General features: G+C 43.1%; 3 protein-coding genes, 4 non-coding genes and 2 pseudogenes across 9 annotated transcripts; 7 read left to right on the forward strand and 2 right to left on the reverse strand.

Moving 5' to 3' along the window:
* Positions 1 to 1,738: 1,738 nt before the first annotated feature.
* On the forward strand, positions 1,739 to 1,902 carry LOC114830699. Its single transcript, XR_003778132.1, has one exon. It is a non-coding gene; the product is annotated as a U1 spliceosomal RNA (small nuclear RNA).
* Positions 1,748 to 14,270, forward strand: LOC117592733. Of its 3 annotated transcripts, XM_020043947.3 has the most exons (3): positions 1,748 to 3,433; positions 10,352 to 10,471; positions 14,236 to 14,270. In XM_020043947.3, the coding sequence occupies exons 1-2, from the start codon at positions 2,369 to 2,371 to the stop codon at positions 10,451 to 10,453; spliced, it is 1,167 nt and encodes a 388-aa protein (XP_019899506.3). In that variant the 5' UTR covers positions 1,748 to 2,368; the 3' UTR covers positions 10,454 to 10,471; positions 14,236 to 14,270. The 3 variants fall into 3 exon arrangements, with proteins under 3 accessions (XP_019899506.3, XP_028974246.2, XP_034147113.1); XM_029118413.2 differs by lacking the exon at positions 14,236 to 14,270 and having other exon boundaries at positions 10,352 to 10,714; XM_034291222.1 differs by lacking the exons at positions 10,352 to 10,471; positions 14,236 to 14,270 and adding an exon at positions 8,094 to 8,611.
* On the forward strand, positions 5,066 to 5,250 carry LOC114830701 (annotated as a pseudogene).
* Positions 12,005 to 12,168, forward strand: LOC114830698. Its single transcript, XR_003778131.1, has one exon. It is a non-coding gene; the product is annotated as a U1 spliceosomal RNA (small nuclear RNA).
* LOC114830710 lies at positions 13,247 to 13,410 on the forward strand. Its single transcript, XR_003778141.1, has one exon. It is a non-coding gene; the product is annotated as a U1 spliceosomal RNA (small nuclear RNA).
* A 294-nt stretch (positions 14,271 to 14,564) lies between the features above and the next one.
* LOC105008188 lies at positions 14,565 to 17,199 on the forward strand. Its single transcript, XM_034291223.1, has 6 exons — positions 14,565 to 15,004; positions 15,100 to 15,187; positions 15,274 to 15,464; positions 15,629 to 15,989; positions 16,125 to 16,288; positions 16,865 to 17,199. Exons 1-4 carry the CDS (start codon positions 14,963 to 14,965, stop codon positions 15,929 to 15,931), a joined length of 624 nt encoding a protein of 207 aa, XP_034147114.1. The 5' UTR covers positions 14,565 to 14,962; the 3' UTR covers positions 15,932 to 15,989; positions 16,125 to 16,288; positions 16,865 to 17,199.
* LOC109615194 lies at positions 17,046 to 25,936 on the reverse strand. Its single transcript, XM_029118417.2, has 6 exons — positions 25,511 to 25,936; positions 25,199 to 25,375; positions 24,422 to 25,029; positions 21,350 to 21,469; positions 17,188 to 17,437; positions 17,046 to 17,138 (listed from the first exon to the last, which is right to left on the reverse strand). Exons 3-6 carry the CDS (start codon positions 24,901 to 24,903, stop codon positions 17,046 to 17,048), a joined length of 945 nt encoding a protein of 314 aa, XP_028974250.2. The 5' UTR covers positions 24,904 to 25,029; positions 25,199 to 25,375; positions 25,511 to 25,936.
* On the reverse strand, positions 19,649 to 19,812 carry LOC117594156. The gene has a single exon (XR_004575544.1). It is a non-coding gene; the product is annotated as a U1 spliceosomal RNA (small nuclear RNA).
* Positions 25,937 to 26,856: 920 nt separating the features above from the next.
* On the forward strand, positions 26,857 to 27,029 carry LOC114830702 (annotated as a pseudogene).
* Positions 27,030 to 27,395: the final 366 nt, after the last annotated feature.

Raw genomic sequence — 27,395 nt, forward strand, 5'->3', positions numbered from 1 at the left:
AATGTCAGTTAGTAGGGTATAATGTAAACTGTGATTTTTGTTGTTGTTAAATACAAACAAAAACTGTCAGACTGTACACCAGTGCTTGCCCACAAGGAACTTTGTTAAAAAAAAAAAGGCAGTGTACTTGTAGTGTGATGAGTCCTCGAAGCCTTTGTGGAAGTGATGAAACAGTCAAGCATTTATTCAGCTATTGTCCCTTTCCTGCAAAGTTTTGGTTCCTTGTGTCAAACTGGTTACAAGACTTGTACAAAGCCTCCTCGTCCTGTAAGTTATGGGAATTTGCTGAGCATGCAGCTAGAAAATGTTAATAGATTTTGGGCAGTTGTAAATTGTATTAAGGAGGGTTTGTGGAAAACAAGGAATGTGATGTTTAAAAAGTACTGTCTCACATGAAATGGTTATAAGTGCAATATTACATTATATGAGAGATAAGGGATTCATTAAATTTAAGTATTGAGCGAAATAAACTACTATGGAAATTTCCAAACACACTTAGGATATATTCACTGATGTTATAATAACTTGCTTGGGAATGTAATTGGACAAATGGAATGTTAGGAAAGAAGCAATGTGTGGGTTTTCTGTTTATGTTGCCTTGAATTTAACAAAACATCTGAGGTGAGCACCAGGTTGAAGCTGCCATGGCTCACACTGTAGACTCTAGACCAGTGGTTCCCAACCAGGGGTACTAGGACCCCTGGGGGTACTTGGCCTCTCCACAGGGGGTACTTGAAAATACTCATGACACCATAGACTTACTAGTGAAATTAACATGAGGGGGTACTTCAGGGGTACTGAAAGCAGTGCAAAAACATTTTGGGGGTACAGTAACTGAAAAAGTTTGGGAGAAACTGCTCTAGACCAATCAGAACGCCTAACCCTCTACAGTGGCTGTAGACACTAGACCAATCAGAACACCGGTCTACAGTGACTGCAGACCCTTGAGCAATCAGAACAATGGTCTACAGTCTATGCAATACTACTTTCTTGATCTTTACAAATATAAAAGGTTTACCTTGTGAGCCATCTCGAGGACAAGATTAAACAGCAATCCATTCATTTGATTTGCACTCCCTAGCAGTTCCCTAATGTTAACATTTTCAAGTTTTGGAAGAATGCAGAACATATTTGTATTTGTAATATGTATTCAGATATAAGAATATAATTGGACTTCAGTAGGGTTGAAGGAAGAATACATACACTTGCTGCTGAGAGAAAAATGACCACTGATTAACTGCAGCTCCATTGTATTGTAGATTAAGCCAATTGGTTGTCACGTGGCTCTCTGCAGCTGTGGAAGTCTCATGCCATCCAGTGGCTGATGGTGATCATTGCACCTTGTGTCCCTGAGTAGAACACAAGCACAAGAACACAATTATAACACAAAACGCCACCAATCATGTTTAACGTTTGTTTATTTGTTTGCATACTCAGGTTTTTTTGCATTTTGGTAACCCGCCTACCTTTGTGCTAGCAAACCGTTTCAAACAGACGTTAGTCATTATCGCTTGCAGAGCGTTTCACCAGTGTTGCATGATGGGTAAATGACTGTGAACTCACATAATTTAGTAAAACACAAGTAATCGGCTCTCACTCGTTTAGTTTGGAACTGTATTCAGAAACGTCATTAAAACCATGTCTACAAGGATCTGTTCTTATTAGAAATCGAAACAATAACCGTCAGTCGAAAAGGCTTGCAGGAGAAGCGGGTCCCCTGAACCGACGTGTACAACTCATACTTACCTGGCAAGGGAGATACCGTGATCAAGAAGGCGGTTCACCCAGGGTGAGGCTCAGCCATTGCACTCCGGCTGTGCTGACCCCTGCGAATTTCCCAAATGTGGAAATCTCGATTGCATAATTTCTGGTAGTGGGGGACTGCGTTCGCGCTCTCCCCTGATTCATTTGTAAAAGAGAAATAAAGTGATGCTCCAGTCAGTTGAACTGCAGATGATTCTTACCTGGCAACACCTTGTTCAAGAAGGTTGTTTAATATGTTGGTTGACATCCTGTGGATATTAAGTCCTCTATTCTCGCGCCAAGACCGCTGACAAGTTCTCCTTCACAATGTCTGCCCCTGGGGCACGTCGGAATGCTGTGCGATTTGAGCTTCAAGGAAATATAGAAATGGATAGACTTCAGTTCAGCCGACTTGTTATCCAGAAGGAACTGGGCTTTACTGCACCGCAACTGGACTGTCTTCGCCCTGCCAGGAAAGAAAGCCTTTGAGGTGATTTTTGCTACTTTTACCTTATTTGAAGTATGCATTGAACGTTTTCAACAGAGGAAAGCTAGCAACCCTGGCCTTAGCCATGTGCTCATAATACCACTATCTGAAAGAGATTCAAGGTCAGTGACTGTGGTTATGTACTCTGAAAAGGTCAAAACTGAAGACATCCAAACTTGGCTCTCCTTTTATTGTACAGTTCAGCGTGGTATGGAACTCAGAGATGAGGATGGTATTAGAACTGGCGCTAGACGTTTCTTTGTTCGCCTGAAGAGAGTCACAGAGACACTGCAACACCTGCCGTCAATAATCCAATTAGGACCTTTTAGAGGCCATGTCTTTTATGCAGGCCAGCCCAAAGAATGTCGGAAGTGTGGGTCTTTAGGTCATCTAGCAGCAGAATGCACTGCTACTTTCTGCAGGAATTGCAGGAGCGTAGAACACAATACAAAAGACTGTAAGCAACCAACAAAATGTAACTTGTGTGGAGCTACAAACCACACCTTTAGAGCATGTCCACATACATATGCTAACAGAGTAAGGCAGAATGACCCCTACAGGCCAGAGGAGGTACCGCAACAAAACCAACCCCCTCTCCCCCAGTCAGTGAGTCATCCCAAAGAACCAAGCCACCAGGGAGAACCTCAAAGTAATGTAGACCAACAATTGATGACGGAAGACATACAGAAAGAACATCATGAACAAACAAATGCCACCGAAGGTGTTAAAGATTGGAGCTTTGAGCCACTCACCACTGTAGGCGATAAGGAGACATGTATGACTTCTACACCTAACCATCCGACTCAGCTGCCAATATCAAACAGTGAAAATCTGCTAGCCAACAAGAAGTTAGATGATGCAGAGTCAAGATCAACTGTAATCTTCCCCCAGGATCTTCTAGATGCTTTGATGTCAGACCCACCGGTAACATCATCAGAATTACCCCTGCCAGCCAATCAAACAAGTATCATCTTACTGGAAGCTGCAGGTGTTGGCCACCTCTCACCATCTATGCTCACGGATAGCTCATCTGAAGTACCCCCCATGCAGTCACGTAAAAGACACCCAGAGAAGTCAGACTTTTCAAGCGGATGTGCTGACACAGACACAGACGAGGAAACCTGGCCGGCGTCCACATCTACTCCTTTTCTGGACTCAGCCTGCCTTAGTGCATTCTCTACAGCCACTCAAATGATGAATATGGTAGGCGAAAAAGATAAAAGAGTTAAAAGTAAAAAAAAAAAAGAAGCCGAAAACAGTGTCTTAGTAACACCCGAATGATTCTTTGTCTGCACCTCCTACACTTCTTTATGTCAATTTTTTCCATTGCAACCATCAATACTAGAGGTTTAAACGACGGTTTAAACGTCGGTTTTTAATTTCTTACATCATGAAATTGTCCTTCTTCAGGAGTGTTGTATCTCCTTTAGAGAGAACTACAAATTATTTCAGGATCGATGGCAGTACGGCACATCTATTTGGTCTGGGGACAACAAAAATCGGTGCTCAGGGGTTGCAATCTTATTTAAAGCACACAACCCGAAAATACAGAGAATCCAGCGAGTCATAGATGGTAGATTGCTCTGTATTGATTTTGTGTGGAACAACATTCATTTGAGGTTAATTAACATTTACTGCCCAACTGATTTACAAGAGAGGCTGGAAACTTTAAAATCATTGCAACCTCTATTGATTTGTGGGAGGGAAGTGATCTTGGGGGGAGATTTTAACTGTCTTTTGGAAAAGAGTGGTAGGAGATCTATAACATCTGTAAGGCTTGATTCTAGTTCAGATTAATTACAAAACCTTATCAAAGATTTCCGATTGTCTGACCGCTCCAGACAAAAAAATCCCAGCGTTCCAGGTTATAGCTGGTCTAATGGTTCCACGTCTTCAAGAATTGACCTTTTATTAACATCCCCGGGTATCAGGGTGATTGACTCTGTTACAAACCCTGTATTTTTCTCTGATCATTCAAAGGTCAATTGTACCTTAGCAGTTGGCGTGAGATCTAGTGTTGGTCGCAGCTTCTGGAAACTTAATGTCAGTCTTTTTGATAACAAGAAGGTGGCATTAAAGTTCAGAGAAAAATTTTAACAGTGGGTATCCCTCCAGAACTTGTATTTTTCTGTGGGTGAATGGTGGGAGGATTTAAAATCTAGAATCAGGAAATTCTTTATTATAGAAAGTAAGAGAACTGCTAAAAGAACCGTTTTACCCTAAGTAGACACCAAGGAAAATTGCAAAAACTATAAGTAATGGCACAGTCGGGTTTTGAGGTTGGTGCTGATATCCTAGAACTCAAAAGAGAGATGTTGAGATTGTCTGCTGAGCGAAGCAAGGGATTTATTATAAGAAGCAGGGTCCAACATTTGGAGTTAAATGAAAAATGCTCTCGATACTTTTTCTAGAAAACTTACGGTTACAAAGAATAACATTGATTCGTTGTTGGATCTTGTTGGTAATGAGTTGACTGATGATCCCAGCATATTGGCACCGGTCCATTCCTTCTACTCTGATTTATATAGAGCTGATGATCTTGATGACAGAGCCTTGGCTAATATACTCTCAAAGGTCAGCAACACTGTGCCTGAAGATAACCACTTAGATGTCGACCTTTGAGTTGATGAGCTGACTAAAGCTATGATGAGCATGCAAAATAATAAATCCCCTGGTTCGGACGGTTTACCTAAAGAATTTTATGCTATGTTTTGGGAAGATCTTAAACACCCCATGCTAGCTATGTTTAAAGAGAGCCTTCGATTAGGGAAGCTACCTATGTCCCTAAGAGAAGGAACCATATCTCTCTTGTTTAAGAAAGGAGACAAGAATGATTTAAAAAACTGGCGTCCCTTAACAATGTTAGGGGTTGACGTAAAGATCTTGTCCAAAGCTATCTTTGGACATGCTATCTTCAGCCATTGCACTCCGGCTGTGCTGACCCCTGCGAATTTCCCAAATGTGGAAATCTCGATTGCATAATTTCTAGTAGTGGGGGACTGCATTCGCGCTCTCCCCTGATTTAATTGTAAAAGAGAAATCAAGTGATGCTCTTGGATAGATTAACTACAGATGATTCAACAACAGCACCTTGGGAAAACGAGGACATAGAAGATGCTTAGAACGTCTATTGACTCTGACTACAGTAATGTCACCCCTGGCCACATTCCTGCCCTTTGAGGTTGATCAGAATTCGCTATGCTAATAATACATACATTCATGCCAACACAATTGTACAGTGGAACAGGAACTAAACTGTCTAGAATATTTCTTCACATTCAGATTATTTTAAGATCTCAAGTCACTTTCTCCAATCCCAAATTTCCCAGTGGCATTACCATCCAAATTATGAACCAAAGCTGGGTCCAAATTCAGGGCCCCTAATGCATTTTCTTTTTAAAGATGGCGCTGACCGTAGACAGTTCATGTTCTGATTGGTCTACTGTAGACTCTAGACCAATTGGAACGTGTAACTGTCTACAGTCATTGCACTAATGTAGACTCGACTTCAAGGGAATACAATTGGTAGTGCCATTGGCTTAGAACTTCATTGTGCTAAAGTTACAATGTAGAAATCAATATTTTGACTTAATTGGTCAACCTGAAAACAAAAAACCTGAAACACAATGGAGACATTGTAGGCGCTTCTGGGATGATGTTATACATACTACTCCTTTATCTTCATACCTGTTAATATAGTGTGAAGGAATGCTGCAAGATTTGAGTTGACTGATGACTTGGAAATGGACCGACTGGTATTCAGCGTGATTGTGCTCCAGAAAGAACTGAATTTTTCACCTACGCAATTAGACTACGTTTTTGCCTTTCCTGGTAAGAAAATATTTGAAGTCATTTTTACAACTTTCCCCCTCTACGAGCTATGTTTGGAAAGATTTAATGCAAAGAAAAGCACAGCACCCTGTCTGAAGAAAGTGGTTTTTGATCCCCCTGTCTGAAAGAGACACCAGAACTGTTACTGTGGTTATGTATTCTGAAAAAGTGAACTTTGAAGACATCCTCACATGGCTTTCCCATCATTGTCTTACAAGGCTCTCAAATAAAAGATCAAGATGGCATTAAGACGGGCATGTATATTTCAAGTTCGTTTGAAGAGTGACTCGGCCGGTGGTAATTTACAACATCTGCCTTCAATTATTCAATTAGGCCCAAGCCGTGGATATGTTTTCTATGCTGCCAACCCAAGAAATGCAGAACGTGTGGCTCACTTCACCACCTTGCAGCCGACTGTGATCAGGAGCAGAGACGGTGGAAGGCTTGTGGGATCCCGCTATTTCATCACAACTTAGCGAGGCTCATCAAGCTATGTTCCCTGCCATCCCCACCAGGAAGTGAGTATACTGAACACAATGTAGTGCGTTCAACCTACACAAGTGTTACTCAAATCAACCTCAACATGTTCACTGTGACTCTGTTCTCAGGCGTGGTGTGGATAGGAATGTTGTGCGTATCGATAAAGTCTAACAGGTTATCTCATTATGCACACTTGACATGTTTTAGGTGGTGAAGCAGCTGTCTGGGGAGGGTGGAGGCTCAGCTGAGTGGTTCACAAGCGTCAGAAACAAGCACTGCCAAATAGGTTCATTTGTGCTGACCTGTGAGGAGTCCACAGAGAAGCTGAAACCAATGTGCCGTGGGGTCACGGAGAGGTCCCGGCTGGCCAATCAACCGGTCCCCAAAATCATGTATGTGGACCGTGGGTGTGGCCGTGTGCAGGGCCCAACAGCGCTGGGGATTTGGTTCCAGCCTTGGGTGGACAATGGGATGGTTGTGCGTCTGGACATCTTTCCCTGGATCCACAGGTTAAACGCAGCCACACGCACAGTCCCACTCCAAGTATGCTACGTTCAAGTCTGCGCTAGCTGGGGCAGTGCTGGCCCATAACCGCACAGACCTGAAGCTGCTCATCAAGGCCGTCAGAGCCAAGGACCCGGCAAAGCTGTCAGATGAGGATGTTGTCCGCCACTACATTTCCAGGGAGCACCTCAAACAACATGTGTGAGGGGGTCACACTCAGGAAACGTTCAGGATTATCCACCTGGCCACTGAGGAGCTGAAAGGTCACGCTGGGCTGGACGAGAGGAGTGAGCTGTTTCAAAACACCTGGTATAAAAGACATTGTGTAGAAAAAGGTTATTACAACATTGATACAAACAGTGTAGCGTACAAAGTGAACATAACACACTGTATGAATGTGACCCACTCTATTTCGTACTCCAGAAGGACTGGAGTGACGCCCAAAATTCTGTTGACTTGATTTATTCTGCACAGTATAAGATGTCAACAGTACAGGATGAATAAGATGACAGGATGGCAATCAAACCATCACCTGCTCTCAGAATGTTCCTCACAGATTAATTTCATTAAAAGCGATCGTACAGTGTTGTGTTTACCAGACAAAGTAAAATACAATAAAACATGGCACAGTAAAAAATATTAACAGCGCAGGATGAATAAGATGACAGGACGGCCATCAAAACAAACATCTTGTTTTCCCACTCATGAGAACAAATATCTTATAGAAAAGAGCAGGGTTTATGCTATACATTAAATTGACAACAATAGGTACAAGTACAACCGTTTTAAAATATATTCTTCAAATAGAAGAAAGAAAATCTAGCAATACCCAGCCTGATAATTCAATCACTTTCAATGACGACGCTAGCTAGCAGGTCCCCAACACGGCTATCAAAGCCACCAAACACTCGGCTAACCTGCCCAAATGTTTTAATTACATTAATTCCAGAATAAATACATACATAGTCACGTAATATAATGACCTAAGGCCACGCGAACTGTTCCTCAAAAGAGTAGATTTTATTAAAACTGTTTTTGTTACGCTTAGGGTGGCGCGTAGCACAACCATCAACAACGTGGACGTGCCTTAGTACAAATGTCTGCATGGAAGCAGCAGCCTGGAAGGATTCTGCCGAAAATGTGTAGACTGTATACTTGAACTGTAAGTAAATTAACCTTACCTGGCAAGGGAGACACAGAGATCATCACCCAGGCTTTCTAATGGAACAATCGTCAAGTTGGATTTCAAGAACCTCGCTTGCAGTTTCGAAGAGGACTGCTGTGAAGACCTGTTGAAAAATCACGACGTCCATGACTCGTCAGAATGCTGTCTGATTTGAACTTCGAGAGAATCTGGAGATGGACATACTCCAGTTTAGGCGACTTATTCAGAGCGATCTTGGTTTTTCAGCACACCAGCTTGACTACGTCTTTGACCTGCCAGGGAATTTTTTTTCTACTTTCACCTTGTTTGAAACATGTATAGGCCGTTTGAACCTGAAAACATTTACCACTTTTTATACGGCGATCTGAAAGACGCCAGAACAGTTACCGCTGTTATGTATTCAGAGAAAATCAAGACAGAAGATATCCAAACGTGGCTTTCCGTTTACTGTACTGTTTTGCGTGGTAAGGAGTTGAGGGATGATGACGGTATCCTAACTGGAGCTCGATTTTTTTTGTAGGTCTTAGAGACCCAAAAAGACTGCAACACCTGCCATCAATTATCCAATTAGGACCATGTAGAGGACATGTTTTCTATGCAGGCCAGCTAAAAGGGCTGCAGGAAATGTGGTTCTTTAGGCCACCTTGCTGCAGAATGTAGTGAATGTAGCTCAGAAATGCAATATGTGTAGAGCCACAAATCATAAATTTAGAACCTGTAGACACAGCAAGCCCCAGACAGGTCTGCTGATCCACTGGAGAGAATCCAAGCCCCACCCCCCTACAGTCAAACAATCAGGAAGATATAATAAGAGAGAGAGCCTAGAACTACAGTTTCTGAAGACCAGCAATCAACCATGCAGATGTATGTCCCAAAACATCCCAGCCTAACAGTGATAGTTTAGAGGAGGAAAGTACCTTCGGCTCACCAATCATTGTTGACTCAGTGCCTTTTCTTCAGCAGCACAAATGCCAAACCATGTAGGGGAAAAATATAGAGACTCAACAGTAAGAAATGACCGTCTACTTTCTCCCTTTTGAGATTTTTCAAGAGATCTTAACAAAATAGTTGGTATGTATGTATGTTGTATATATGTACACTGCTTTTCTGAATTTTAGGATTACTTAGAAATGTCCTTGTTTTCAAAAGAAAATTTTATTTTCATTAAAATAACATCAAATTGATCAGAAATCCAGTGTACATATGTTGTAATGCAATATCCACAGTATATAAACATCAGTCCTGTGTTCCAATGTGACATTGTTTTTGCTAATCCAAGTTTATCATTTTAAAAGGCTAACTGACCATTAGAAAACAATTTTTCAATTATGTTAGCACAGCTGAACACTGCTGTGCTGATTAAAGCAATAAAACTGGGCTTCTTTAAACTAGTTGAGTATGTGGAGCATCAGCAATTGTGGGTTTGATTACAGGCTCAAAATGGCCAGAAACCAAGGCCTTTCTTCTGAAACTCGTCAGTTTATTCTTATTCTCAGTTTGTTCTGAGAAATGAAGGCTATTCCATGTGAATTGTTGTGTACGCATTAATGAGATTTGGGCAGGCCAGCAGCGACACCTGGAGTACATCCAGTTTCTACCAGACATATACCTGTGTAGGGTGGCGTGTAGCACAGCCATCAAGAATGTGGACATGCCCTACTAGGTGTGTCTGCATGGAAGCAGCAGCCTGGAAGTATTCCATAAAGCTCTGCCGAACATGATTCCAGGTGCACAGGTATAGTCTTTTCTTTTTTTATTAATTTATTTGACAACGTATATAGTTCTGCAACTGGACTCTGACTTGACTGTTGCCAAGCAACACATAAACTAAACGTTTATTAGAAGACCTGTAAAGCGGAGTGATACATGTAGTTAAAAGTCCCTGTGCGGTATAAGTCACGGAATGCCCCTTGTCCATTGAAACTAATTGGGTGTAACTAAGTGGAACTAACTCAGACCTGGCGCCACGAGGGGGCAAGAGGGGGCTTAGCCCCCTGTTTAAGTTTTAATACCCCAACAGTGTCGAAAAACTGCCAAAAAACACATTAGCCCCCTCAACATTTTTAACAGCCCCCAGTTACTTCGTCCTGGTCCCGGGCCTGAACTAACTGTTGTATAATACCTTTACTTATGATGTTTAGGTCCCCACTGTGCAGCATGGCCTATCAGGTTTACCAAAAAAAGAGTTTCTACTCTGCAAAAATGATGTCCCCATCAAAAGGCCTGGACTACAATGTGTTTGACATCTACAAATGTTGTAGGTATGTAAAAATTTTAATATGCCTTAATAAATCTGTAAATATGTTACAGTTGCATTGTACATATGGTAAATGGTCTTCATAATATGACACTTCATGTTCAGTGATACCTTTTAAATTGTCTACGCTGTAGTGCTGTGTGTTTTTTCTGTGTTCCTGATTACATGCGTTTTATTCAATAAAGTGGGCAGTGCTACAGTAACAATGAGTTGTGGACTATCAATTAATGAATGCAACAATGGGGCCATATTTGTTCATTCAAAAATAGGGACACAGATATAGAGTGCCTGATTACTTGCAGGTGTGGACAATAACAGACAATTTTGCACATTTAGAAATGTGGGGCGTGACCGTAAGCTCAGGAGATGAACTAGACCGATTTGCACCAAACCAAAACGTTGGTTAAGGTCTCAAATGGCCTCCGATCAATTCCATCAAATCCCAAGTCTCCCAGTAGAATACGATTAAAGTTATGAGCAAAAGCTGGGTCCAAATGCGAGGGAGCTAATGCGATTTTATTAAAGATGACGTAAGCGACTGTAGACCGTTACACGTTCTGATTGGACTAGAGTCTACAGTCACTGGCTATCCTGACCCCTGCGAATTTCCCACAGTGGAAATCTCGATTGTATAATCTCTGGTAGTGGGGCACTGTGTTCGAGCTCTCCTCTGAGTGATTTGTGGAAATAAAACGTATTCAGTTATCTTCGACCTCCTTTCGTTTGGATGCTGATAAATGTTTTTTTCACACATGTTATTTTATAGGTTATTTTCATTGAAGACCAGAGTTCGTCCCTACACTCTTTCTTGATCTTTACAAATTTAAAAGGTTTACCATGTAAGCCATCTCGCGGACAAGATTAAGCAGCAATCCATTCGTTTGATTTGTACTCCCTAGCAGTTCCCTAATGTTAAAATGTTCTACTTTTGGAAAGTATTTGTATTTGTAATATGTATTCAGATATAAGAATATAATTGGACTTCAGTAGGGTTTAAGGAAGAATTACATACACTTGTTGCTGAGAGAAAAATGACCACTGATTAACTGCAGCTCCATTTGTATTGTAGATTAAGCCAATTGGTTGTCACGTGGCTGTCTGCAGCTGTGGAAGTCTCATGCCATCCAGTGGCTGATGGTGATCATTGCACCTTGTGTCACTGAGTGTAGAACACAAGCCCAAGAACACAATTATAACACGAAACGCCACCAATCATGTTTAACGTTCGTTTATTTGTTTGCATACTCAGGTTTTTTTTGCGTTTTGGTAACCCGGCTACCTTTGTGCTATCAAACCGTGTCAAACAGACGTTAGTCAGTATCTCAACAGTGTTGCATGGTGGGTAAATCACTGTGAACTCACGTAATTTAGTAAAACACAATTAATCGGCTCTCACTCGTTTTGTTTGGATCTGTATTCAGAAACGTCATTAAAACCATGTCTACAAGGATCTGTTCTTATTAGAATTCGAAACAATAACCGTCAGTTGAAAAGGCTTGCACGAGAATCGGGTCCCCTGAACCGACGTGTACAACTCATACTTACCTGGCAAGGGAGATACCGTGATCAAGAAGGCGGTTCACCCAGGGTGAGGCTCAGCCATTGCACTCCGGCTGTGCTGACCCCTGCGAATTTCCCAAATGTGGAAATCTCGATTGCATAATTTCTGGTAGTGGGGGACTGCGTTCGCGCTCTCCCCTGATTTATTTGTGAAAAATAAGTTAAGTGTCTCTCCGTTTAATTGAACTACAGATGATTCGACAAACATCACCTTGTGGTAATGTGGACAACGAAGATGCTTTGAACTTCTATTGACTCAGAGTGCTGTAATGTCACCCCTGGCCACATTCCTTCCCTTTGAGGTTGATCAGAATTAGCTATGCTAATAATGTGTGGAACAGGAACTGAACAGTCTAAAATACATCTTCATATTCAGACTATTTTAAATCTCAAATGGCCTCAAAACATTTTCACCAAATCCCAAATTTCCCTGTAGCATTACCATCCAAGTTATGAGCAAAAACCGGGTCCAAGTGCAGGGCCCCTAATGCGATTTTCTTTTTTAAAGATTGCGCTTGTCACTTTAGAGTTACATGTTCTGAATGGTCTAGTGTATAGACCAATCAGAACGTGTAACTTCAAACAGTCTTTGCATTCGGTGAAGTTTACAGTGTGGTGATCAGCAATTTAATGGGGTTGGTCAGTGTGTGAACTAAACAGAATTCATTGAACCCATGGACAGATAAAACTGACAGATTGCAATATTTTAGCAATTTTCAAGGAATTTTTAAAACGTTTTGTTGAAATTTGTTTTGTGGCTTTAACTTTTCTACTATACATGTGCAAAATAATCAAATTTCATTGTGCTATTGGCACATGTCCTTACCTGTAAGTAATCAGGCACTTTATCGGTGTCCTTATTCTTTGATATATACAAATATAACTCCATTGTTGCATTCATTAATTGATATTCCACAACTCACTGTTACTGTAGCACTACCCGCCTACCTTTGTGCTATCAAACTGTATCAAACTGACGTTAGTCAATATCGCTGTAGAGCATTTCAACAGTGTTGCATGATGGGTAAATCACTGTGAACTCACATAATTTAGTAAAATACAAGTAATCGGCTCTCACTCGTTTTGTTTGGAACTGTATTCAGAAACATCATTGAAACCATGTCTACAAGGATCTGTTCTTATTAGAATTCGAAACAATAACCGTCAGTCGAAAAGGCTTGCAGGAGAAGCGGGTCCCCTGAACCGACGTGTACAACTCATACTTACCTGGCAAGGGAGATACCGTGATCAAGAAGGCGGTTCACCCAGGGTGAGGCTCAGCCATTGCACTCCGGCTGTGCTGACCCCTGCGAATTTCCCAAATGTGGAAATCTCGATTGCATAATTTCTGGTAGTGGGGGACTGCGTTCGCGCTCTCCCCTGATTTAATTTTGAAAAACAATTTAAGTGATTCTCCGGATACATCAACTGTGGATGAGTCAATGAACGGCACCTTGGGAAAGCAAGGGCAACGATGTTTGAACGTCTATTGACTCTGATTAAAGTAATGACACACCTGGCCACATTCCTGCCATTTGAAGTTGATCAGAATTAGCTATACAAATAATACACACATTCATTTGTACAGTGGGATTGGAACTAAACTGTCTTAGAATGCTTTTTCACATTCAGACTAATGCAGGGCTCCTAATGCATTTTCTTTTAAAGATGGTGTTCGTGACTCTAGAGTTACATGTTCTGTTTGGTCTATAGCAGACCTGGGCAAGATAAGGTCCCGTTGAGTCATTCTATCCGGCCCGCGTCTGTTTAAAATACCTTTAAGTTGAAACAAGGTATTGGCATTGCTATGATACGTAGGGACCGGCACCACAATCCACATGTTGAAGTTATCATTTGTACGTACTATTCGCAATTGATGGCTAGCGATCTCTGGAAATGAGCCTAACAAAAGTGGATAAAGAAAGCAAGGTATTTAAAAAACTATTGACAGGAAAATATTTATTTGCAGATGTCGCAGGTAAAGCAACTTAATATGTTAAGCTAATGTTGCAGTTTTTAAAGAGAACAATTTGCAGAGGCAATTTTAGAACAAGCATGCAGCGAAATACAAAAACTGTCACCCGATGCAACAATTCAACGAGTCAAAACGCAGATGCAGCCTGAATGATAAACATCTTGCAGCAGAACCGCACACTGCTTCAACAGTACCGCACACTGCTTCAACAGTACCGCACACTGCTTCAACAGAAATGACTCCTGACTTCACCTCACTTGTCAACGCCCATACGAGGTTCTCCTGTTCATATTGAGTGAGTAGCCCTAAAATTTGGTTTTTAAAAGCACATAGTACAAAAAAATATACTGTATGAAGTTAGTTGACGGCAATAAAAACCAACATTTGCTTTGAGTGAAAATCTTCAGAAGTGATTTCATAGACTTATGTCTGCCCTAATAACTATTATACCTATATAACTGTTATACACTATACCTAATGTAATGTCGCTTACTCTGTTTAGTTGAAAGTTAAGTTTTAAGGCAAATATGTGTTGCAACATTTCTGTTGAGTAATAACCTTAAGGGATTTTTTAGGCCTTTGCCTGCCATAATAACAAAAACAATTGGTCTAGTTTCTCTCGTGAACGAGCCATTTCGGAGGCCCACTGTTACGATCTTGTTTAGCTTACAGTCACTGTCAGTTTCGTATGCCCATGAAGATGGCGAGCCCAGTAATCCGCCTAATCAACCCAGATGCCCCTCCAGATCATCAACAGGCCGCATTGGTGGCAACAAAAGAGGCCCGTTACTATCGGGAGAAAAGGAGGCTCTTTCCCAAACCTCCACAGGAGCTGCGGAACCAGGCTACTGGCTTGGCTCATGCAGAGAAGCTCCTTCGAGCGGAGGGTATCCACACGCCTTCACGTCAGCTGTGCCTGGGAAAGCTGGTGATACCATTTGGCCAGTATGAAAACGTCTCATGTCACTGGCTTGTGGAAAACAATGTGGGCTACTTGAAGTAGTAAGTATATTATATTTAACACCATTGTAGGCAATGCATTTATTATACAGTTTTAATGGCATGTTTAAGATAGTTACAATACATTTGTTGTCCAGCAACTGCAGGCAAGCACCTCCAAGTGTGATCCTTCACCATGGCCAGGGGACGACCGTGAACTGTTAGCTGCAAGCCAGGCTGTGGAAGGTAAGGGAGTTACAGGGTAAACAGACATGAAACCGTAAAAAATGAAACAATAATACAAAACAACTTTGTTTGGAAAATTCCCTCAGACACAATCAAACAGCCCGAGCCCCCTGTCCGGCCCAAACAGCCCGAGCCCCCTGTCCGGCCCAAACAGCCCGAGCCCCCTGTCCGGCCCAAACAGCCCGAGCCCCCTGGCCAACTCACAGAGTCCCCGTCCACAGCACAGGATCATGAGGGTCAGCCTTTTCCCACGGAATCACCTCTGAGTGACTCCCCTGTAAGTAAAATTCACATTATATGCAAACAATGTAAAGGAGAAGAATTTGTTTTACATGTTTTTTTTTAATTGGTTGTATGTTTTGACATTAATTTGTACTAACCAAAGTAATGTAAAATAATAAGTAATAACTAAGTGTGTTTTGTATGTGTTGTGTGTTGCAGGTGGAGCTAGAGGGTTGGGTGCGTCTGTGGGAAAACCCCAATGGCATCCCATCTGCGGACATTTCCTGGCTCAAAAACCACAATGAAAGAGGGCTGTTCACCCCCGTTCAAATCTACAAGGACAACACTGGTGTGTTCAGGCGACGACAGGTGATGAAATCGGACTGCATGTGGTTTTACCCAGAAGGACCTCCCGGCCATGTCAGGGGTGCCCCGCCAACTCCACAGCTGTTTTTTCGTAGCCGTGTCTGTGTGGCGTCCTGTTGGAGTGTGGAGGTACTCCCTGAAGTGACCTTGAGGTGATGAGTGTCTGGGTAGAGGACAGAACGTGCACCTCTCCAAGTCTGTCTGCCAACACCAGGTACAACTCACTTCACCTTTGTTAGAGCTTTACATTACAGTTGAAAATGTATGACTACGTATTTAAAAATTCAAGTTTCCAGCTGAAAATACAGCACAGAAAGCCATATGCATTTTCTCCCCATATGTACTTTAGGTACGTTACATCTGTGATGTGTCGACCTGGTACATGGTGCCCACTGAGGTAACCAGAAGCAGAGAAGGTGGCACATTGGGTCGGTGGCTTCCGTGGGATCCCGCTATTTTGTCCCAGCTTAGCGAGGCTCACCAAGCTATGTTCCCTGCCATCCCCACCAGGAAGTGAGTATACTGAACACAATGTGTGCGTTTGATAAACCTGGAAGTGTCACTCAAATCCACCTGAACATATTGATTGTGACTCTACTTATAGGCGTGGCGTGGATAGGACTGTTGTGCGCCTTCTGAGGGACCGGACGGAAGGGAACACCACGGTCAAGGTGTGGCGGCAGATACAGGAGAACCACGTTGAAGAGTACCTTCAGCGTAAGGACCTGTACACCACACTCCTAATGACTGTCGTGAAACCTGGAGGGATCGTTTCTGCACTAAGGCACACTTTCCAGGCTCCACCTCCTCCAAGAGAGCTCCCCTCCGCGCGGCTCCTGCGCCACGCCTTCCTGCTGGCGGAGGCCAACAACGTGCAGGATTACCGGAGCCAGATCCTCTCCACTTTTGGCACTGTGCTGAAAATGGATTCCACCAAGAAAGTATGTAAATCATGCAAAACATCTTGCAGTATTGTTTGGTTTTTTAAGTTTTAAACTGAACACATTTTCACATTGTTGATTAAGAAAAATCACATATCAATAAAATCTAACAGAGGTTATCTCATTATGCACACTTGACATGTTTTAGGTGGTGAAGCAGCTGTCTGGGGAGGGTGGAGGCTCAGCTGAGTGGTTCACAAGCGTCAGAAACAAGCACTGTGAAATAGGTTCATTTGTGCTGACCTGTGAGGAGTCCACAGAGAAGCTGAAACCAATGTGCCGTGGGGTCATGGAGAGGTCCCGGCTGGCCAATCAACCAGTCCCCAAAATCATGTATGTGGACCGTGTGTTGCCGTGTGCAGGGCCCAACAGCAGTGGGGATTTGGTTCCAGCCTTGGGTGGACAATGGGATGGTTGTGCATCTGGACATCTTTCCCTGGATCCACAGGTTAAACTGATGTCCCTTCCAACGAGGGTTAGGGTTGGAGCACGGGGGGATCTGGGCCCTTCTCTCTTCAGGACATTGTCAACGATGGACCTGGTCCAGAAGAGGAGGTGGTCCGACCTGGGCAGCCTGATCCAGATGACGCAGACGAGGCGTACCAGAGCGATGTGGAGGCACACGACCGTGCGCTGGATGCCGTCCTGCCCCACATCACACTCACCAGCGACGAAACCGCCACTGTTCACCCTCCGGCCATAGTGAGTAGCCGTGTGTCTGCTAGAATGAAATACAATGCACATTTGAACTTACCACATTCATATGGCATTTTTTAACAGGAGGATGCCTGCAGTCCAAACCCTCTTCCTGGCTTTCCTAAGTTGGAAATGTTCTGCTCTGTGCTGGTGGAGATTGGCCTGGCAGAGGACACGCTGTCCCTCACCACCGAGAAACCAAGTCCTTAAAGCCTGGAATGCCGTGGAGGAGCATGACAAGCAGCCACAAAAGTTCAACCAGTTGTACAGAACACACTGGGGCAACACCCTCTACTGCCGCACAAAAAGGGACGATCTTGTTGACGCTGCTCTGATACAGAGGGTAAAGATGGCCAAGCGCTACGCACCAGCGCAACAGGACATCAGTGCTCAGCACAACAGGCTGATGTACACGCTGGTGAAACTGTTGTGGTTGCGCTCACCTCAAGGCTCTCGCAACAGTGCTGAGAAGAGAACCATCTTGAAGGCGTACGAGCGAGTCCAGCACCGGATTTTAGTGGAGGATCCAGTCCTGTGCAAAGCAGGCATTCCTCTACCAAAGATTAACAGCAAGACTGTGCAGGACTTTATCCGTCGCCAAGAGAGGCTCCTCAACTTGCACGCCACAAAACAGCCCTCCACCATCACTAAGACCACCTCCATCTCATCTGCAGACCTTCCACCAGCACCACACCAGCCTGCAGTCCTCCCTCCACCAGACTACTCCCTGATGGAATATGTGCCCACACCCAGCACGGCAGGGACCAAGGTGTTAAAGGGAAGGACAGATATGATGGCACCACTCTCCCGGCCTCAGCCACCGATGCCACGTTTGCTACCGCCACCACCAGTGAGAAAACCCCACGCCCCCCTCTACCATTACCAGACCTGTGCCCTCCCTCTCTGCATCTACAGCAACCCCAGGAATTGCTGGCCCCTCCACATGGCCCATAATGCCTGCTAGTGAGGCAAATCCAGGGATTGATGGTCCACCTAAATCAGTCCCTCCAACTCTGCCCAAAATGCCTACTACAATTGGCACAGCACACAGTAAAGGTAGTACTTCATTCTGGACAAGAGCTACGCAATTCAAGCGGAAGCATAAGGAACACTCCCCAGAAGTAGGAGCCAAATTGTCATGGGTGCAAAATCTCCCTGTCTGTACACTGTGGCCAAACAACCCAGGGACATAAGAAATACAACAAAAAAAGGGTTTCTGCCCTACAAAAATGATGTCCCCATCAAAAGGTCTGGAGAACAAAGTGCACAGCACCTACAAACACTTCACCTCTGTTGTTGACAAGCAGTAATGTAAATATGTGTATATATGAGACAGTTGCATTGTACATATGGTAAATGGGCTTTGTTTTTAAGACATTTGTTCAATGATACCTTGTACATTGTCTACACTGTAGTGCTGTGTTTTTTATAAGTGTTCCCCAATATACATGCACTTTATTCAATAAAGTGATCAGTGCTACAGTAACAGTGAGTTGTGGAATATCAATTAATGAATGCAACAATGGAGTTATATTTGTATATATCAAAGAATAAGGACACCGATAAAGTGCCTGATTACTTACAGGTAAGGACATGTGCCAATAGCACAATGAAATGAGATTATTTTGCACATGAATAGTAGAAAAGTTAAAGCCACAAAACAAAGTTTTTAAAATTCCCAAATTTCCAAAAAACGTTTTAAAAATTCCTTGAAAATTTCTAAAATATTGCCATCTGTCAGTTTTATCTGTCCATGGGTTCAATGAATTCTGTTTAGTTCACACACTGACCAACCTCATTAAATTGCCGATCTCCACACTGTAAACTTCACCGAATGCAAAGACTGTATGAAGTTACGCGTTCTGATTGGTCTATACACTAGACCAATCAGAACATGTAACTCTAATGTCACAAGAGCAATCTTTAAAAAAAAAATCGCATTAGGGGCCCTGCACTTGGACCCGGTTTTTGCTCATAACTTGGATGGTAATGCTACAGATTTAAAATAGTCTGAATGTGAAGATGTATTCTAGACTGTTTAGTTCCTGTTCCACACATTATTAGCGTAGCTAATTCTGATCAACCTCAAAGGGCAGGAGTGTGGCCAGGGGTGACATTAATGCACTCTGAGTCAATAGACGTTCTTTGTATCTTCAACGTCCCAAGGTGCTGTTTGTCGAATCATCTGTAGGCAACCTACCCAGAAAATAATTTAATTTTTCTTTAACAATTGAATCAGGGGAGAGCGCGAACGCAGTCCCCCACTACCAGAAATTATGCAATCGAGATTTCCACATTTGGGAAATTCGCAGGGGTCAGCACAGCCGGAGTGCAATGGCTGAGCCTCACCCTGGGTGAACCGCCTTCTTGATCACGGTATCTCCCTTGCCAGGTAAGTATGAGTTGTACACGTCGGTTCAGGGGACCCCCTTCTCGTGCAAGCCTTTTCAACTGACGGTTATTGTTTCGAATTCTAATAAGAACAAATCCTTGTAGACATGGTTTTAATGACGTTTCTGAATACAGTTCCAAACAAAACGAGTGAGAGCCGATTAATTGTGTTTTACTAAATTATGAGTTCAGTGATTTACCCATCATGCAACACTGTTGAAATGCTCTACAGCGATATTGACTGACGTCTGTTTGACACGGTATGATAACACAAAGGTAGGCAAGTTACCAAAATGCAAAAAAAACCCGAGTATGCAAACAAATAAACGAACGTTAAACATGATTGGTGGCGTTTTGTGTTATAATTGTGTTCTCGTGCTTGTGTTCTACACTCAGTGACACAAGGTGCAATGATCACCATCAGCCACTGGATGGCATGAGACTTCCACAGCTGCAGACAGCCACGTGACAACCAATTGGCTTAATCTACAATACAATGGAGCTGCAGTTAATCAGTGGTCATTTTTCTCTCAGCAACAAGTGTATGTCATTCTTCCTTCAACCCTACTGAAGTCCAATTATATTCTTATATCTGAATAAATATTACAAATACTTTCCAAAAGTAGAAAATTTTAACATTAGGGAACTGCTAGGGAGTGTAAATCAAACGAATGGATTGCTGTTTAATCTTGTCCGCGAGATGGCTTACATGGTAAACCTTTTAAATTTGTAAAGATCAAGAAAGAGTGTAGGGACGAACTCTGGTCTTCAATGAAAATAACCTATGATCCACATTTGTGTGAACATTTTTTTTTATCAACACCTAAACGAAAGGAGGTCGAAGATAACTGAATACGTTTTATTTCCACAAATCACTCAGAGGAGAGCTCGAACACAGTGCCCCACTACCAGAGATTATACAATCGAGATTTCCACTGTGGGAAATTCGCAGGGGTCAGGATAGCCAGTGACAGTAGACTCTAGTCCAATCAGAACGCGTAACGGTCTACAGTCGCTTATGTCATCTTTAATAAAATCGCATTAGCTCCCTCGCATTTGGACCCAGCTTTTGCTCATAACTTTAATCGTATTCTACTGGGAGACTTGGGATTTGATGGAATTGATCGGAGGCCATTTGAGACCTTAACCAACGTTTTGGTTTGGTGCAAATCGGTCTAGTTCATCTCCTGAGCTTACGGTCACGCCCCACATTTCTAAATGTGCAAAATTGTCTGTTATTGTCCACACCTGCAAGTAATCAGGCACTCTATATCTGTGTCCCTATTTTTGAATGAACAAATATGGCCCCATTGTTGCATTCATTAATTGATAGTCCACAACTCATTGTTACTGTAGCACTGCCCACTTTATTGAATAAAACGCATGTAATCAGGAACACAGAAAAAACACACAGCACTACAGCGTAGACAATTTAAAAGGTATCACTGAACATGAAGTGTCATATTATGAAGACCATTTACCATATGTACAATGCAACTGTAACATATTTACAGATTTATTAAGGCATATTAAAATTTTTACGTACCTACAACATTTGTAGATGTCAAACACATTGTAGTCCAGGCCTTTTGATGGGGACATCATTTTTGCAGAGTAGAAACTCTTTTTTTGGTAAACCTGATAGGCCATGCTGCACAGTGGGGACCTAAACATCATAAGTAAAGGTATTATACAACAGTTAGTTCAGGCCCGGGGCTAGGACAAAGTAACTGGGGGCTGTTAAAAATGTTGAGGGGGCTAATGTGTTTTTTGGCAGTTTTTCGACACTGTTGGGGTATTAAAACTTAAACAGGGGGCTAAGCCCCCTCTTGCCCCCTCGTGGCGCCAGGTCTGTATTAGTTCCACTTAGTTTCACCCAATTCGTTTCAATGGACAAGGGGCATTCCATGACTTACTATTCAGCGTTACCGCACAGGGACTTTTAACTACATGTATCACTCCGCTTTACAGGTGTTCTAATAAACGTTTAGTTTATGTGTTGCTTGGCAACAGTCAAGTCAGAGTCCAGTTGCAGAACAATATACGTTGTCAAATAAATGAATAAAAAAAGAAAAATCTATCAGTTGTCATTATTTCGGTTAACTAATAAATGGCGCTCGCATAACTGTTGTATAAAACCCGGCCTGTGGCCTCATGCCTACGACCAAATCACAACCGTGATATATTCACAACAACAGCACGACCAAGTGTGATATTGCTTAACCTTAAGATTAACAACAGTCACATGTTTAATTTGTTTCAAGTATAGAGACTATACCTGTGCACCTGGAATCATGTTCGGCAGGGCTTTATGGAATTCTTCCAGGCTGCTGCTTCCATGCAGACACACCTAGTAGGGCATGTCCACATTCTTGATGGCTGTGCTACACGCCACCCTACACAGGTATATGTCTGGTAGAAACTGGATGTACTCCAGGTGTCGCTGCTGGCCTGCCCAAATCTCATCAATGTGTACACTACAATTCACATGGAATAGCCTTCATTTCACAGAACAAACTGAGAATAAGAATAAACTGACGAGTTTCAGAAGAAAGGCCTTGGTTTCTGGCCATTTTGAGCCTGTAATCAAACCCACAATTGCTGATGCTCCACATCCTCAACTAGTTTAAAGAAGGCCAGTTTTATTGCTTTAATCAGCACAGCAGTGTTCAGCTGTGCTAACATAATTGAAAAATGGTTTTCTAATGGTCAGTTAGCCTTTTAAAATGATAAACTTGGATTAGCAAAAACAATGTCACATTGGAACACAGGACTGATGTTTATATACTGTGGATATTGCATTACAACATATGTACACTGGATTTCTGATCAATTTGATGTTATTTTAATGAAAATAAAATTTTCTTTTGAAAACAAGGACATTTCTAAGTAATCCTAAAATTCAGAAAAGCAGTGTACATATATACAACATACATACATACCAACTATTTTGTTAAGATCTCTTGAAAAATCTAAAAAGGAAGAAAGTAGACGGTCATTTCTTATTGTTGAGTCTCTATATTTTTCCCCTACATGGTTTGGCATTTGTGCTGCTGAAGAAAAGGCACTGAGTCAACAATGATTGGTGAGCCAAAGGTACTTTCCTCCTCTAAACTATCACTGTTAGGCTGGGACGTTTTGGGACATACATCTGCATGGTTGATTACTGGTCTTCAGAAACTGTAGTTATATGCTCCCTCTCTCTTATCATTTCTTCCTGATTGTTTGACTGTAGGGGGGTGGGGCTTGGATTCTCTCCAGTGGATCAGCAGACCTGTCTGGGGCTTGCTGTGTCTGCAGGTTCTAAATTTATGATTTGTGGCTCTACACATATTGCATTTCATGGGCTGGTCACAGTTTTCTGAGCTACATTCACTACATTCTGCAGCAAGGTGGCCTAAAGAACCACATTTCCTGCAGCCCTTTTAGCTGGCCTGCATAGAAAACATGTCCTCTACATGGTCCTAATTGGATAATTGATGGCAGGTGTTGCAGTCTAGTTAGGATACCGTCATCATCCCTCAACTCCTTACCACGCAAAACAGTACAGTAAACGGAAAGCCACGTTTGGATAACTTCTGTCTTGATTTTCTCTGAATACATAACAGCGGTAACTGTTCTGGCGTCTTTCAGATCGCCGTATAAAAAGTGGTAAATGTTTTCAGGTTCAAACGGCCTATACAGGTTTCAAACAAGGTGAAAGTAGAAAAAAAAAATCCCTGGCAGGTCAAAGACGTAGTCAAGCTGGTGTGCTGAAAAACCAAGATCGCTCTGAATAAGTCGCCTAAACTGGAGTATGTCCATCTCCAGATTCTCTCGAAGTTCAAATCAGACAGCATTCTGACGAGTCATGGACGTCGTGATTTTTCAACAGGTCTTCACAGCAGTCCTCTTCGAAACTGCAAGCGAGGTTCTTGAAATCCAACTTGACGATTGTTCCGTTAGAAAGCCTGGGTGATGATCTCGGTGTCTCCCTTGCCAGGTAAGGTTAATTTACTTACAGTTTAAGTATACAGTCTACACATTTTCGGCAGAACTTTTGGGGAATCCTTCCAGGCTGCTGCTTCCATGCAGACATTTGTACTAAGGCACGTCCACGTTGTTGATGGTTGTGCTACGCGCCACCGTAACAAAAACAGTTTTAATAAAATCTACTCTTTTGAGGAACAGTTCGCGTGGCCTTAGGTCATTATATTACGTGACTATGTATGTATTTATTCTGGAATTAATGTAATTAAAACATTTGGGCAGGTTAGCCGAGTGTTTGGTGGCTTTGATAGCCGTGTTGGTGACATGCTAGCTAGCGTCGTCAGTGACTTGGCTGATTGAATTATCAGGCTGGGTATTGCTAGATTTTTCTTCTGTTTGAAGAATAGATTTTAAAACGGTTGTACTTGTGCCCATTATTGTTTTCAATTTTATGTATGTCATAAACCCTGCTCTTTTCTAAAAGATATATTTTTTCCCCACTCATGAGAACACTATTTATTTTTTCTGGTGGCCGTCTTGTCATCTTATTCATCCTGTCACATTCATACAGTGTGTTATGTTCACTTTGTACGCTACACTGTTTGTATCAATGTTGTAATAACCTTTTTCTGCACAATGTCTTTTATACCAGGTGTTTTGAAACAGCTCACTCCTCTCGTCCAGCCCAGCATGACCTTTCAGCTCCTCAATGGCCAGGTGGATAATCCTGAACGTTTCCTGAGTGTGACCCCCCCACACGTGGTGTTTGAGGTGCTCCCTGGAAATGTAGTGGCGGACAACATCCTCATCTGACAGCTTTGCCGGGTCCTTGGCTCTGACGGCCTTGATGAGCAGCTTCAGGTCTGTGCGGTTATAGGCCAGCACTGCCCCAGCTAGCGCAGACTTGAACGTAGCATACTTGGAGTGGGACTCTGTGCGTGTGGCTGCGTTTAACCTGTGGATCCAGGGAAAGATGTCCAGACGCACAACCATCCCATTGTCCACCCAAGGCTGGAACCAAATCCCCAGCGCTGTTGGGCCCTGCACACGGCCACACCCACGGTCCACATACATGATTTTGGGGACCGGTTGATTGGCCAGCCGGGACCTCTCCATGACCCCACGGCACATTGGTTTCAGCTTCTCTGTGGACTCCTCACAGGTCAGCACAAATGAACCTATTTCGCAGTGCTTGTTTCTGACGCTTGTGAACCACTCAGCTGAGCCTCCACCATCCCCAGACAGCTGCTTCACCACCTAAAACATGTCAAGTGTGCATAATGAGAACCTCTGTTAGATTTTATTGATACGCACAACATTCCTATCCACACCACGCCTGAGAACAGAGTCACAGTGAACATGTTGAGGTTGATTTGAGTGACACTTGAGTTGGTTGAACGCACTACATTGTGTTCAGTATACTCACTTCCTGGTGGGGATGGCAGGGAACATAGCTTGATGAGCTTCGTTAAGTTGTGATAAAATAGCGGGATCCCACAAGCCTTCCACCTTCTCTGCTCCTGGTCACCTTTTTACCTGGTCCACAGCACAGGACCTCAGTGGGCACCATGTACCAGGTGGACTCGTCTCAGATGTAACGTACCTAAAGTACATATGGGGGGAAAATGCATATGGCTTTCTGTGCTGTATTTTCAGCTGGAAACTTTAATGTTTAAATACTTAGTCATACATTTTCAACTGTAATGTAAAGCTTTAACAAAGGTGAAGTGAGTTGTACCTGGTGTTGGCAGACAGACTTGGAGAGGTGCACGTTCTGTCCTCTACCCAGACACTCATCACCTCAAGGTCACTTCAGGGAGTACCTCCACACTCCAACAGGACGCCACACAGACACGGCTACGAAAAAACAGCTGTGGAGTTGGCGGGGCACCCCTGACATGGCCGGGAGGTCCTTCTGGGTAAAACCACATGCAGTCCGATTTCAACACCTGTCGTCGCCTGAACACACCAGTGTTGTCCTTGTAGATCTGAACGGGGGTGAACAGCCCTCTTTCATTGTGGTTTTTGAGCCAGGAAATGTCCGCAGATGGGATACCATTGGGATTTTCCCACAGACGCACACAAAAGCAAACAAACACATTTAGTGATTAAAATATCTCTAATGTGAAAATAATTTACCATGCTATTCTGCTCTTCCCATTACATACAACTTACTTGCTCCTTGTCAACAATATATTTCCTGAACCTCTTCATCTGCACACTTGTGATGTGGGTCACTGGTGTGTGCAGCCACCTCCTCACAGAACTGTATGCTTTCTTTATTATCTCCTTCTCCTCCTCACTGAATAGCTCTGGCCTGTCCTTGTGGGTGGGGTACTTGCTGTAGAGAGTCCACATCTCCTGAAAGGTGCTTTCCTCAAACCCTCTCTGACCGTAAATACACCGGTCGATGTTGGCCTCCAGGAGAATGCAGACTTGTGGGAAACTCTCTGCATATTCGTTGAGGTAGTCGTTCACTCTCTCTCCCTCCTCATGTTGGGTGGTCTCCTCTGATCTGTGCATGTCAAGTATACTTTTAATGTATACTTTTATATTTTAAGCATGCCATTAAAATTGTATAATGAATGCATTGCCAACAATGGTGTTAAATATAATATACTTACTACTTCAAGTAGCCCACATCGTTTTCCACAAGCCAGTGACATGATGTGTTTTCATACTGGCCAAATGGTATCACCAGCTTTCCCAGGCACAGCTGACGTGAAGGCGTGTGGATACCCTCCGCTCGAAGGAGCTTCTCTGCATGAGCCAAGGCTGTAGCCTGGTTCCGCAGCTCCTGTGGAGGTTTGGGAAAGAGCCTCCTTTTCTCCCGATAGTAACGGGCCTCTTTTGTTGCCGCCAATGCGGCCTGTTGATGATCTGGAGGGGCATCTGGGTTGATTAGGCGGATTACTGGGCTCGCCATCTTCATGGGCATACGAAACTGACAGTGACTGTAAGCTAAACAAGGGCTCTGAAATGGCTCGTTCACGAGAGAAACTAGACCAATTCACACCAAACAAAAACATTGGTTAAGGTCTCAAAGGGCCTCAAATCACTTCCATCAAATCCCAAGACAATCAATGACATACGATTCAAGTTGTGAGCAAAAGCCTGTAGACTCTAGACCAATCAGAACGCGTAACTGTCTACAGTCGTTGCACTACTGTAGACTCGACCCCTGCGAATTTCCCAAATGTGGAATTCTCGATTGCATAATTTCTGGTAGTGGGGGACTGCGTTCGCTCTCTCCCCTGATTTATTTGTAAAAGAGAAATTAGGTGATTCTCTGGATAGTATAACTACAGATGATTCAACGAACAGCGCCTTAGTAAAACGAGGACAACGAAGATGCTTAGGACGTCTATTGACTGCAGTAATTTTAGGACACCACACAGACACAGCTCCGGCTGTGGAGTTGGCGGGGCACCCCTTACATTGCCGGGAGGTTCTTCTGGGTAAAACCACATGCGGTCCGATTTCATCACCCGTTGCCGCCTGAACAGACCAGTGTTGTCCTTGTAGATTTGAACATGGGTGTCGTGCTTCGAGGTTGGCATTGGAGACTCAAAGCTGTTGGTGTCTTTTTCTGGTGATTCCAGTGGACAGCGCCTTGGGCCGTG

The sequence above is a fragment of the Esox lucius genome, chromosome 25, assembly GCF_011004845.1.
Source record: "Esox lucius isolate fEsoLuc1 chromosome 25, fEsoLuc1.pri, whole genome shotgun sequence".
Classification (NCBI taxonomy): Eukaryota; Metazoa; Chordata; class Actinopteri; order Esociformes; family Esocidae; genus Esox; species Esox lucius.

What these genes read in the sequence shown, in the direction of transcription:
- LOC117592733 (XM_020043947.3), top strand. Translation starts at nt 2,369, where the DNA reads ATGTACTCTGAAAAGGTCAAAACTGAAGACATCCAAACTTGGCTCTCC. An exon ending in CCACTCAAATGATGAATATG is followed by an intron (nt 3,434 to 10,351) that starts GTAGGCGAAAAA and finishes TATGATGTTTAG; the next exon opens with GTCCCCACTGTGCAGCATGG.
- LOC105008188 (XM_034291223.1), top strand. Translation starts at nt 14,963, where the DNA reads ATGTCACTGGCTTGTGGAAAACAATGTGGGCTACTTGAAGTA. An exon ending in TGCAAGCCAGGCTGTGGAAG is followed by an intron (nt 15,188 to 15,273) that starts GTAAGGGAGTTA and finishes AAATTCCCTCAG; the next exon opens with ACACAATCAAACAGCCCGAG. An exon ending in CACCTCTGAGTGACTCCCCT is followed by an intron (nt 15,465 to 15,628) that starts GTAAGTAAAATT and finishes TGTGTGTTGCAG; the next exon opens with GTGGAGCTAGAGGGTTGGGT.
- LOC109615194 (XM_029118417.2), bottom strand. Translation starts at nt 24,903, where the DNA reads ATGTGCCGTGGGGTCATGGAGAGGTCCCGGCTGGCCAATCAACCGGTC. An exon ending in GAGCTGTTTCAAAACACCTG is followed by an intron (nt 21,470 to 24,421) that starts GTATAAAAGACA and finishes TATGATGTTTAG; the next exon opens with GTCCCCACTGTGCAGCATGG. An exon ending in GACATCTACAAATGTTGTAG is followed by an intron (nt 17,438 to 21,349) that starts GTACGTAAAAAT and finishes ATTTCATTCTAG; the next exon opens with CAGACACACGGCTACTCACT.